The sequence below is a fragment of the Eurytemora carolleeae genome, unplaced genomic scaffold (genome assembly GCF_000591075.1).
Source record: "Eurytemora carolleeae unplaced genomic scaffold, Eaff_2.0 scaffold448, whole genome shotgun sequence".
In the NCBI taxonomy this organism is placed as follows: Eukaryota; Metazoa; Arthropoda; class Copepoda; order Calanoida; family Temoridae; genus Eurytemora; species Eurytemora carolleeae.
The window spans coordinates 184,094-196,683 of NW_019396364.1; the positions used below are offsets into that span (position 1 = coordinate 184,094).

The 12,590-nt window shown below is 35.4% G+C and overlaps 3 protein-coding genes across 4 annotated transcripts in view; all 3 read right to left on the minus strand.

Moving 5' to 3' along the window:
* LOC111701758 (TFIIH basal transcription factor complex helicase XPD subunit) overlaps positions 1-6,323 on the minus strand; it is a 22,664-nt gene extending 16,341 nt beyond the window's left edge. Inside the window, exon 1 of the mRNA XM_023473169.1 lies at positions 6,159-6,323. The gene's annotated coding sequence lies outside the window, so the exon portion shown is untranslated. The remainder of the gene's footprint in view (positions 1-6,158) is intronic.
* The window catches only part of LOC111701760 (nuclear protein localization protein 4 homolog), an 8,763-nt gene extending 1,043 nt beyond the window's left edge, over positions 1-7,720 (minus strand). For both annotated transcript variants that reach the window (XM_023473172.1, XM_023473171.1), the window contains exons 1-15: positions 7,618-7,720; positions 7,016-7,160; positions 6,679-6,722; positions 6,361-6,459; positions 5,237-5,344; positions 4,971-5,036; positions 4,598-4,675; positions 3,632-3,789; positions 3,229-3,339; positions 2,933-3,023; positions 2,772-2,866; positions 1,477-1,567; positions 947-1,026; positions 762-837; positions 300-394 (exon numbers count right to left, since the gene is read on the minus strand). In XM_023473172.1, coding sequence (XP_023328940.1) covers positions 300-394; positions 762-837; positions 947-1,026; positions 1,477-1,567; positions 2,772-2,866; positions 2,933-3,023; positions 3,229-3,339; positions 3,632-3,789; positions 4,598-4,675; positions 4,971-5,036; positions 5,237-5,344; positions 6,361-6,459; positions 6,679-6,722; positions 7,016-7,160; positions 7,618-7,674 — 1,394 coding nt within the window. In that variant the 5' untranslated portion in view covers positions 7,675-7,720. The remainder of the gene's footprint in view (positions 1-299; positions 395-761; positions 838-946; positions 1,027-1,476; positions 1,568-2,771; positions 2,867-2,932; positions 3,024-3,228; positions 3,340-3,631; positions 3,790-4,597; positions 4,676-4,970; positions 5,037-5,236; positions 5,345-6,360; positions 6,460-6,678; positions 6,723-7,015; positions 7,161-7,617) is intronic.
* Positions 7,721-7,981: 261 nt separating this feature from the next.
* On the minus strand, positions 7,982-12,239 carry LOC111701763 (bromodomain-containing protein 7). The gene is made up of 5 exons (XM_023473175.1): positions 12,034-12,239; positions 11,491-11,587; positions 10,654-10,718; positions 10,317-10,465; positions 7,982-9,776 (listed from the first exon to the last, which is right to left on the minus strand). The coding sequence occupies exons 1-5, from the start codon at positions 12,178-12,180 to the stop codon at positions 9,002-9,004; spliced, it is 1,233 nt and encodes a 410-aa protein (XP_023328943.1). The 5' UTR covers positions 12,181-12,239; the 3' UTR covers positions 7,982-9,001.
* Positions 12,240-12,590: the final 351 nt, after the last annotated feature.

Consider the following 12,590-nt stretch of genomic DNA (forward strand, 5'->3'; position numbering starts at 1 on the left):
CCTAGCTATTAGACTACTAGTCTACTATGTCTACCTGTCTGTAAGCATACCCTAGCTATTAGACTACTAGTCTACTATGTCTACCTGTCTGTAAGCATACCCTAGCTATTAGACTACTAGTCTACTATGTCTACCTGTCTGTAAGTATATCCTAGCTGTTAGACTACTAGTCTACTATATCTACCCGTCTGTAAGTATTACCCTTGCTATTAGACTACTAGTCTACTATGTCTACGGTCTACCTGTCTGTAAGTAAACCCTGGCTATTAGACTACTAGTCTACTATGTCTACGGTCTACCTGTCTGTAAGTATAGTGAAGGTTGACTGAGGTTCAAGGGGAGAGGAGACAGGAACATCCAACAGAAGATACTCAACAGGTAGAGGTCGACCCAACTAGAACAATGAAGAATTTAAACATTCACTCATTCAATCAATCAATCAATCAATCAATCAATCAATCAATCAATCAATCAGGCCATCCATCAATTTTTAATTAATACAAAAGATCAATCATCTTTCATTAATCAATCTAATGAGTGAGAGAAAGACTAGAATAATCAATCAAATAATCAGTCAATCAATCAATCAATCAGCAAATAAACCAATCCACCGAACATCAATCTGTGCGTAAATTGCACCCCTCAACCGGATTTCCCGACGCTATAGCACCCTCGTACATGAAGCGATCCGGCTGGCAATCACATTTTTTGGTACCGGAGAGCCTGCCTATCTAGTCCTAGAATCTTGCCTTATTTGTTACCTTTTTGATTTCGTTTCCGTATTTGTCCTTCTCCATGAAGAAAACATCCGGGACATAATTCTCATCAGTTGACTCTCTAGATATGATTCAAAAACTATTTAAGAAAACTGAAAAATAACTTAGTTATTTTATTGTCTACCTCTATTCATTTGAAGTTCAAAAAAATTGAAAAAAAAAGATTTCACCTGATATATGCAAGCTCGGGGGCATCTTTTGTAGGAACTAATATCTTATCTTTGACCAGACTCATACATTGGTTGGATACCTAGATCAAAAAAAGTTAGAAAGGAACGAGGGTAAATTTATCCGAATCGGATTTATTTCCCCGGGAGCAATATTTATTTCACCCAAAAACTAAAATTCAGAGATAAAATCCGGAACCTTTTTTGCCACTACGTACAAAACTTTACGAAAATGGAATTTTTTAGGTAAAGTTTTCAAATTCTGACCATCCATAAACATCCCCCGGGGGGTCATGTGAGGTTCCACACACAGTTCAGCCGTTTTGACGTTTATCGGTTACAAACAAACAGACAAGCAAAGTATAATTCAACTAAGAACTTTCCCGTGGTTCTACAGAGTTCCCAATTCAAAATTAGAGGCAAACCAGTCAAGGGGCTCCTGAGTTATGATCGGACTTACAAACAAACAAACAAACTAAGATTACTAATTTATATATATATCATATACAGTACATACCAGTGAAGAAGTATACCTGGTATCCCTCCATGTGGATCTCCTTGTCCTTATTCCCTGTAACACAAACTGTGACGAATTTAGAACCAAACACTCCATCATCGGTCTCCCTGATCAAATATACAGTAAGTAAACTTAACAAGATCTAACCATATTTACAAATCAAATCAGGGTGGCCAGAAAAGAAGAATGCTGTAGGATAAGTTTAAAGGATAACAATCCTACCTGAAAGAAGTAGGTTGGGTTAAAAGGATTCTTATTTAAGTGCAGGGAGTAGGAAATGTTTGAATAATTTCAATCCTACCTTTAGGCTTTAAGGAGTAGAGTAGGATACGTTTAAAGAATAATAATTCTACCTGCAAGAAGTAGGGTAGGTTTAAAGGATTATATTCCTACCTGCAAGGAGTAGGATATGTTTGAAGAATTATAATCCTACCTGCAAGGAGAAAGATAGGTTTAAAGAATTCTAATCCTACCTGCAAGGTGTAGGATAGGTTTAAAGGATTACAATCCTACCTGCAAGGAGTAGGATAGGTTTAAAGGATTATAATCCTACCTGCAAGGAGTAGGATAGGTTTAAAGGATTATAATCCTACCTGCAAGGAGTAGGATAGGTTTAAAGGATTATAATCCTACCTGCAAGGAGTAGGATAGGTTTAAAGGATTATAATCCTACCTGCAAGGAGTAGGATATGTTTGAAGAATTATAATCCTACCTGCAAGGAGAAAGATAGGTTTAAAGATTATAATCCTACCTGCAAGGTGTAGGATAGGTTTAAAGGATTACAATCCTACCTGCAAGGAGTATGATAGGTTTAAATGATTATAATCCTACCTGCAAGGAGTAGGATCGGTTTAAATGATTATAATCCTACCTGCAAGGAGTAGGATAGGTTTAAAGGATTATAATCCTACCTGCAAGGAGTAGGATAGGTTTTAAGGATTATAGTCCTACCTGCAAGGAGTAGGATAGGTTTAAAGGATTATAGTCCTACCTGCCAGGAGTAGGATAGGTTTAAAGGATTATAATCCTACCTGAGCTGAAAACTTTAGAATGGTGGATATCAGGATTAATGCTTAATCCACTCTTTTTCTTAATATCCAGATTAAATATGGCTTCTTTTCCTCATGAATTTAATCTGCAGAGAAGTCAACAGATCGGGATTAAGGATATCACATTCTAAAGTTTTCAGCTCAGCAAGGAGTAGGATAGGTTTAAAGGATTATAATCCTACCTGCAGGAGTAGGATAGGTTTAAAGGATTATAATCCTACCTGCAAGGAGTAGGGTAGATTTAAAGGATTATAATTCTACCTGCAGGGGTTTGGATTAGAGTTTTGAAGAACTGCTGCTGAAATAATTTCTTGTGCAGAGAGAAAATGTGAATCCGCGCCTCTGTAGTTTCTCACCTAATTATAAAGTATTAATAATATTAATTTTTTTATATGCTTCAGTTTTTGTTGTTTTGTTGTTACCTGTCCGTTCGCTCCCGGGACAAGATCAGTAAATATCCATCCAACCTTAACCAGACCCAGGTTCCTAGCTAGTTCATCAACTAGCTCTTGTCTATACATACAACACATGTATCAAGTTTCTAGCTAGTTCATCAACTAGTCCTTGTCTATAAAATATATATATCAGGGTTTATCTTATCCAACCTAAACCAGGTTCTAAGCTAGTCTATACAATACATATCAGAGAATGAAAAGAAATACTAATGAGCTGGATGGGTCCTAAACAGAGAATTAAAGTATAAAATGGTTTTCCATACCTTGGATCAGTGAGGATACGAATATGATCTTTACTTGACTCCTGGGGTGGTTCATAGATAGCGCTGACTACTGCTTTGATACCTAGGGGAACCTCGGGATACACCTCATACCTGAAAAGTTTAAGAATTAAATGATGTTTGATGGAAGAAATAAATTGGATGTCAAAAAACTAGTTTCTTATTCTTTCTGATACTTTCCCCCCTAAATTTTATTTATTTCCCTCAATTCGGCGAATAAAACCCTAAAACATGTTCTGGCGCTCTGCGCAATCGTACCTTAACTTCTGGGAAAAGATAGATCCCTGAGTTATGAAATATATAGTAGCATGTCAATTTAACCCCCCCCCCCCCCATCCCTTATAATAATTATCATTATTATCCCACTGTGCAGTAAAGTCTATACCTGCCGTATAACCAACCGGCCCGCTGTGCTCCACTTTCCCTCCAGAACTGAAGGAATCGGTCAACTATCTTCGGGTTCTCAAACATGATGGAGTCCACGTGGCGCCAGGGCTGACGGTTTAAGGTCACTGCCGAGGGTTGACATTTAGAACAGATTCCCTGCCATATTTATTAATGAAAGCATCATAAACTAAGAATTGTATGTTTCTCCTGAAAATCATTTATTAATAATAATAAAAATAAAAAATATTTATAATCATTAGCACTAGGTGGTACAGAAGTTGTTAACAGAATAAAGATGTATGTTCAATATTCGGTTTTTATAGGTAAAAAAATCAACCTCCGCAGAGGTCTGTATACAAAGTACATAAATCTAATGACGTATAAAAGTCCTATTGGTTACAAAAATAGGGTTGAGTAAATGCAGGGATCTATCCAGGGGGGATGATAGTTCTCTACCTGTGTGCTCAGTTAGCTTTACAGTACACTTATAACTGTTTATTAATAATAATGTACTGTAGGTTAAGCCAGAATCTATCTAACTGGTTGAGTAGTAGAAACTTAGTCTTAAATTGGCCTTGGTCAAAGTCAGACGACTGGTTTTCTGACCAGACAAAGGTCGAACTTTCAGTGAAAAAGATACTGAAATATTTAGTAAACAGGACGTATTTTAAATAATGACTCATGACCGTTTAAGTTGAACTCTCATTTTTCACTTGCCCCCAAAATACTCTTCAAAACTTATCTAATAGTTTTTTTAAACAATAAACTAAACATTGAACATTTTGATAAGACTGTTTCCAAGTAAAAATATTATTCAATTTCAAGTTTGTTAAGCTACTATGTAAAAATATTATTCAATTTCAAGTTTGTTAAGCTACTAAGTAAAAATATCAAAATCGAAATCTATTATATTTGAGGTTCCTTTTCTACAGATGCGAGGGGGGGGGGGGGGCTGCAATTTTACCTGTGGATATGGTTGATGAGAACATCTACTGGTGTGCTCAACTTTACAAGATAAATTCCTCAGTGGAGCAAATTTTCCCTGGACCAAACCGTCGTTAAATAATCAGAGCAAACTGTCGTTAAGTGGCAAAGCAAGTACTTGTTAAATAATGAAACAAACCAAGCATCGTTAATAATCAGAGCGAACCGTCGATAAATAATTAAAGCAAAACTAGTAAACTTGTTTTCACTTGCAAAAAAAAATCAACTTTTATCCTTAAATTTTAATCGTGGGTTAAATCTTGTAGTAGATAAAACAGTTGCCATTATAAACATTATTTCCATTTTTGCGTGTTTTTCAATATCTTGCTAGTTCAGAAGATTTAATGACGTTCCTTGGAAACTCCGCCAGATATTTTGCGTAGATAGCTGTGGAACGACATGAATTTGATCTGCTTCTCCTAAAAATATCAATTAATCATTCACTTAATCAATCAATCATTTAATCATTCAACTATTTAATTTTGTCTAAATGGCTCTCCAATTTACTAGAAAAAAGATAAATAGTCTGTAAATTAACCCAAAAACAACAAGAACAAAATCAATCAAACGATGCAATCAATCAATTCGGCAAACAATCGATTAATCAATCAAGATATACCTTAAGATATGACTCGTCGAATGGATCGAGAGGGATACAATGAACACATTGTGAGTTGGTGTTATGTTGACAATGCAGATTATCACGGCCTCTCTCTATCCTCCCATCCTGCAGTAGCAGTAACGTTTAATAATTTTAAACCATCGCATCAGAATTTATATTTCCCTTGAGACACTTTCCATTGACTTTAAGTACTTCCAATTAGGGCAGACTTTTATTGCAAAATATTACATTAAAAGATAAACTTGATTAATTTGACCAAATGAATTTAATTCTAAGGGTAAAATCTTTGGGAGGCTAGTAAGACGTTTTGCCATACTAAGATGATTTCTAAATGTAGCTTGTAAATAGATGAACTGCCATTTATTAGAATACGCGTATAGTCACGCAAGCCTGTGAAGTTAATCTCAGATTTAAGACTCGCTGACCGGCGCGCTACTTTCCGGCTAGCAATAAATGTTTCAGATTGATTGAGAATTCATGGATGTATATTTTCTTGAAAAATCACCCCACTCCCTTTCGATACTTACTTACTTCGATACTTCTATGTTGACTCCTAGAAATCCAGGTAGGATTATAACAGGAGCTACAGTGTGGTCCTATATGGCATCTTTGGTTTACATGATAGTGTCCAATCCATCCTTGAATAAGGGTTAGTGTTTATGGTTTGAATAGTTTTGATTATATGTTAGTAGTATTAGTTATTTGGATAATTATTGCAGGAACATTATTCCTATACTATCTGGGCAGAGGGATGTACCGCAAAATTAAAAGTTAATTAGGTTAACATTCGCCCCCGGACTTTAGGTTAGATAAATTATAAGATTGGTACACCCTGTCCTGGAAATCGTGATTGGGCTATTGATGAGGCAGGGATACAGGGGATACAGGTGTCAGGTACTGCCAGCTCCTCTCACAAATCCTCTTTTGGAAGTGAATCAAGCAATATAAGCTTGGTCGTTTTTTTTTTCTCGCAGAAGTTAGGTATTTTTGCGTAAACCTTTTTTTACTGATTTTTCGCTGAATTGGGAAAAATAAAGGATGACAAATCTTTCATCTTGAATCTTGATGTCCAATTATTCATAGATATTTAAAAATCATCCCCTGTTACATTCGTAGCTGACCTGTTTCCTCAGCAGTTTATCCACCTCGTCTTCTTCATAAACAACAGCTGTTTGTTTACTTGAAGAACCGGTTTCTTCAGGGGACTTAAACACGTCCGTCTAACAACACAAATATCAATTAATTTAGTTGAATTTTTTCAGTAACTATCTTTACGCAAATTTTCTTTGTTTTAAATTGTGTTCCAGAGAACTCGTACAATTTATAATTATTTTAAAGTGTTAGAATGCTAAAAATACAATGCTTTCATCTACTCACCAAAAGAATTGTTGAAAAATCAGATGTCTTAAAAAAATAAGATTAACCTTAAAAAAGTTTACCTTAGTTTTCGGAAACATGAAGAGCCTATCTCCGTGTTTTATTCCTAAATTAATCAATTCTTATAGAATTGCCTTTTTCATTTATCATTTTTAGAGGGTTGGGATGAGTGACTGTAAGTGTAGGGCACAGCAAAGTTTATTTCATTTCCACTTTAAAATTGGAGCCCCCCCCCCTTCACATTCAAATTTGTATAAACTTCAAACTAATATTCTCTGATTTCACATAAAAATTTATAAAACTATATTTTTTAAACAATTTCTTGACTTTCGAAACATGCTTTTCAGTGAGCAATTTTTCTCCCCTTTTTTGTAAGCCGCCTCTGAGAACCGAACTTACCTAAACTAGTCAAAGATTTAATTCTTGAATTATCGACCAGGGTTTTCTTTTTCTGATCTTTAGCGAGGATAAACTCCATTGAGGCGAGGTCGAAGGCAGAGAACACAGATTTATATAAATCCTCGGCTTTTCCAGAACTTGAAACCTTAATTAATCAGAGCTGAGAACTCTTCTTCTGTTGATATCGAGATCAAGGCTTAATCGCGATCTTTTTTTCTAATCTGAAGATTAATTTAATCTTTTTTCGATATCCCGCATTGAAATCTTCAACTGAAATAAAGAGATTAAGCATTGATCCTTGAATTAAAAGTATCCACAGTGGATATCGAGATCAAGCAGTCAGGATTGTGAGTATCCAACACATTATAGTTTTCTCTTAGTAGACTGAAATATTTCCCTTCCCTTGTATTTCATCGCATTGCTGAATTAATTCCAGTTTCGATTTTTCGAATTTTGACTCCCAAATTGATACTTTAAAGTTAGAACGTCTATTTATTCCACCAGACATAAGATACTGAACTATCTATTTTATTTGGAAAAAATGTATCTATGGATTATTAGAAGTCTAGAGTGATCAGAAGGGGTGGGGGGAAAGGGGTTACCTGAATTCGTTTTTGTCCCTCGGGCGACTGGACCGCGACTGTTAACATTTTCGACATATTTCTGTAATTTATTTCAAGTTTAATTTACTAATTATTCATATCAATTTTGTAATTAATACTTTTAATAACATTCATCTTTATACAGTTGTATTTAGTTTTCACAATTTTCTGTTTTAGGACACAAAAAAACCAGACAATGCATGGGAAGGTAACTTAAGAAAATTATACAAAAGTATAAAAGTATACATAATTCACGATAATCTATCCGAAGGTGGGAAAGATATCAATATATTCTAATGATTAAAAAGCTTTAAATAAAATTGAAGCTAAATGCAGTATCGAAATCATGGTTTAAAAGAACAGGTTCAATTCATATTTATTAAAACATAAGTACTAAGTGATTTGAGAATATACTAATTGATTTATAATTCTTTCTTAGTATTTAAATTTGAATGCAAGTTCTAAGAAATCTTGAACTTCCGTCTAAGAACCGAAACGACTAATACAGAACAGTATAGAACAGTACAGTACAGTACAGTACAGTACAGTACAGTACAGTACAGTACAGTACAGTACAGTACAGTACAGTACAGTACAGTACAGTACAGCCCAGCACAGTACAGAACGGTACAATACAGTATAGCATTTATTTCTGAGCAAGGAATTTAATGTTTACTTCGCTGCCCAACACTCGTGTGCAGTGCACAGTACACTGTACAGTGTACCCAACATCGATATAGGAGTGTGATGGTTTACATAATTAATATCTTTAAGGAAATACAAACATTACAATACAGGTCAATTTAAAACATACGTGTACTTCGTACAGCGTACACTGCTCAAAGAATTTACAACAAGAATTGTACAATAAAAGCAAGTTTAATTGTGTATTAAAAGTCAATTTGTACATATCAGGCAACTTTCAGAAAGTTGTAAGAGGTGAGGATTGGAAGAAAAACCAGCTGGAGTTAAAATATGTTAATTTACGGGATAAAAAATAATAATAATTAAATTAATTTCATTTTTTTGTTCTCTAAAAATAAGAGGATTTATTTAGTATACTTTAATAGATCTGATGTTAAAAGGAACGAACTGTAGACGTAACTTCAAGTGACCTTCTGGGATTTCTAAATTGAAATGTTCAATTTGCAAATATATATAAACAAAAAAGCGAAAACTATCGTCCATTTCATTTTTTGAAGTGTTATCTTTTTTTATGTTGCGAAAGAGAAACACTAATTTAAAATTCATTTTTAATCTAGAAAAATAATGATATCTCCGGCATCCTTGATCAATTTGAGTCTAGAGAACATGTCATTCTTTATTTGGAGAATCACACAGAATTGCGTCTATAGTGTCTTAATGGAAACAAACTCAGGGGATGTTATGAATTCTCAAAAGTGCTTGAACTAAAGTTAACCCCCATCGCTTGACGAATAGACGCGACATTAACAACCTGGCCTGGCTCAGTGTGCTGGAGGATAGAGGTCAAATTATCTAGAACTTGGCCGGCCAGACGCATCTCAACCTCACTTGGGCTCAGAACCTGATTTAGATTCGAGGCTGGACATACGGCTAGTCGCGAACTTTGGCAGTTTTTCAAACTTTCGAGAAGCTCTGCTGTCAACTGGAGACGTTCATCGACGGTAACGGCGGGTTTTTGTTGATTTCTTGCTTCGTATGCGCTTTGTAGATTCTCTAAGAAACTTATGTCTATTCCGTCGGCAGACAGCGACCGAATCCCCTCGAAGTCAATTTCTTCATTTTCACTAACATTTTTCTGACTTTCATTTAGATTTGCAAGTTCTAGATCTTGTTTTGTGGCTTCCACTTTTTCATTTTTGTTCTCTTCATTATCGTTATCCTTCTCTTTTCCGTTTACGGGTTCTTCGCCGTTAACTCCATTTTCTATCGGTTTCTCGGAATTTTCCACAGTGATTTCTTTTTTCTTATCCTCTCCGATATCTGCCGTCTGAGCCAGATCTTTCATTTCCTCACAATCATTTTCTTTCACATTTTGAGCCTCCTCAACTTCCATCGTCTCCTCGTCCTTCTCATTCCCTTCCATCCTCTCTTCCTCCTTGTCATCGGCTCCTCCCTCCAGGATGTTGATTAGATGATCCACGAAGGTGTGCGTGTAATCCTCCAAGCTGACAGTCCTGCAAAAATGTAAATTTAATGACAAAAATCAGAATCATGTCAATTCACCCAGCAACCCGACAGATTTCCCGAAGAGTATGTTTTTATTGGTCTAAAAAATTAAATAAGAGCGTCCCATTGCATATTGGTATAATTCATAGGGCAAAATACATTTCTGAATAAAAAAAAAGCTTTTAAACTCCTTGAACTGTGTACGATGTTGCTTATCTAGCTGGCAGATTTTCGAAATTTTTAAAAAAAGAAGAAATAAAGCTTGAGAATATTTAAGATTAAAAAAGAAAAGTGATGGAAAAAATCTTTTTTTAGCATAATAACAGATTCCCCTCAGAGTGGCGTTAGCAGGAACTTATCCAGGGGGCTTAATTTTTTTCGTGTAGCGCGGGGGGGGGGGGGGGGGGGGGGGTCGGAACCCGTCGGGACCTGAAAACCCCCTGGAAACCACAGATTTCACTGATCCAGGGTGATGTACTGTGTACGCCTCGGATCCCTGATACCACTTGATTAGTCGTACGGTAAATAAAGTGAATAATTAAACTGACCTGATAATGTCTGCGTATTCCTCTGTTTGTTTGTTAAACCTGACTCCGGTTTGAACCAGCTGGGTTTCCTCTAGGGTTAGGTTGGAGAAGGTTGAATCATAGCTAGGCCCGTAGCTAGAGAAGAAATTGTAGTTTATCGGATACATTGCCTTTAAACATAGGAATATTAAAAATAGAAGATTTTCAAAATTCTCGATGGCCAAAACTTTGAATTTGACTCATTTTCTTGAAAGTTTTAAACCCAATTTGTATTTTTATGATTACAATGATACGTTTAAAACCAAAAATGATTTCCAAAATAATTAAAAAAAAAAAAACATTTTTATATTCAGATTTCCTTAACGATGTTCCGTTTATCTTCTCTGAACCCGACCAAATAAGAAGTCCCCACTCTAACTCGACCTTAAAAATAATACGAAATTATTTTATTAAAACTAGATAAAATACAATTAGATAAAATACAATTGAAGAATTATACTAGGGATACTTGCGAGGAGGCTTGGTAAGTGCTCACATACAATATTTGGTTTTACTATAGAAGTATGTTTAAGAAGATAATATAATTTTATCTTTGATTAAACAAATTACGAAGACATCTCACATCAACACATTTATAATTATTTGTCATGTTTCAGATTGACTAATTTTAAATACACATGATACCCTATAACTTTGGGAATTGAAAAAACAAATTTGCACTTTTGCTACTCAGTCCCGAAGAACCAGAATTTTCGCTATTTATCGTCGGAATAATCATCGAGGTTTTGCCAGAAACCAAACTTTGTAAATTTCGCAAATTGGAAAATTTCCATAAATCAGTTTATCCGATATTTTAACAGGAGTAGGTTAGAAGAGTTAACATTTAATACAAAAAAAATATAGCGTCTTAAAAGTTCCAAGACCAGTGAAATCTATGGTTTTCAGGTCCCAACGGGTACTGAACCCCTCCCCCCTAGACCAATTCCTGACTACACCCCTGCATGTGACGTCACGTACGTAACAATGGCGTATTCAGGAATTTGTTTAAAATTCAGTGATGGTGATGATGGAATCTGTCAGGAATTTGTCCAGAGTGGGACTACCCTTTCTTGAAATTCCGGGGGGAGGGGCCGTTAGGGACTCCCCCAACCCTCCTGTATACGCATCTGTCAAGTAAGTATGCAAGGGAAGTTACCTATTAGATTTCCGAGAGAGATTGGACGATCTTTCTCTGTTCCTGGAACCAATCCGTCTCCAGGTGCAAGGATAGACAGGGTTGTACTCCCATCGTCCTTCAGTTGATTCATAATCTTTGGAAAATTTAACGTCGTAAAGCCTTTGTTTAGAACCATTCAATAAACAAAAACAAGCCAAAACATCTTCTAAATAATAAGAACTATCTAGTAATCAAAACCTTCAGTTTAATCTAACATTTAAAGATTTTATGCATATATTCACATACCTAGTGAACGATTTTTGGACCCCCCCCCCAGCCCCTCTCCCTCCTATCAATTTTGTACACGACTAAATTAGTTTTTATTTATTATTATTTAGGGTTAGGTTAAGTTAAGACACTTTATGGGCCGAGCGCTGCGGCTAGGGATCCAAAAATCGATCTCTAGGAATATACCCTTATGTACCATGCCATTGCCAAAAAAACTGCAAAACTATGTGTTTTTACGTTCGTTGATTGAATTTAGACTTGTGTTTTAAAGAATCTGTTATGATTATGAAATTCCTTTGATTGACGAATGAAAATTGGCGGCTGAGACATCGACTGATTCTCTTTCGCTTTGTTCCGGCTTTTCTTTCTCCCTTTCTTCTCTTTGTGACTCGGTATATTTTGCTTGACGGACTCTGTACCCTGCATAAATCTTCGTCCCATTTTATAATTATATCTAAAACACTATAATATCAATAACATAGCACTTTGCGTCCATAATTTGTTGTTTAAAAATAAAACGTTAAGAATGACCGGCAGGTTTTATTACAAAACCAAACAAAAATAAAAAATAATGGAACTGAAAGAGAAAGATTCTGGGAGAAAATTAGAAGGTCGTCTTTGTAATATTTCTCTTAGAGGTCTAAATTGCGATTTGGGGGACAAATCAGAAAATTTAAGAAGAATGAATCATTTTGAAAAATTTAATAAGGCTAATAAAAAATTTGTTTTGCAGAAACTGCTAGATTTTTCGAGTATTATGCAGTGTATATTTCGGCGTTAAAGATTGGAGATAATCTAATATGATACGTGGGACGCTCTGTATGTTCGTTTGAATTATTGTCATTTGAACT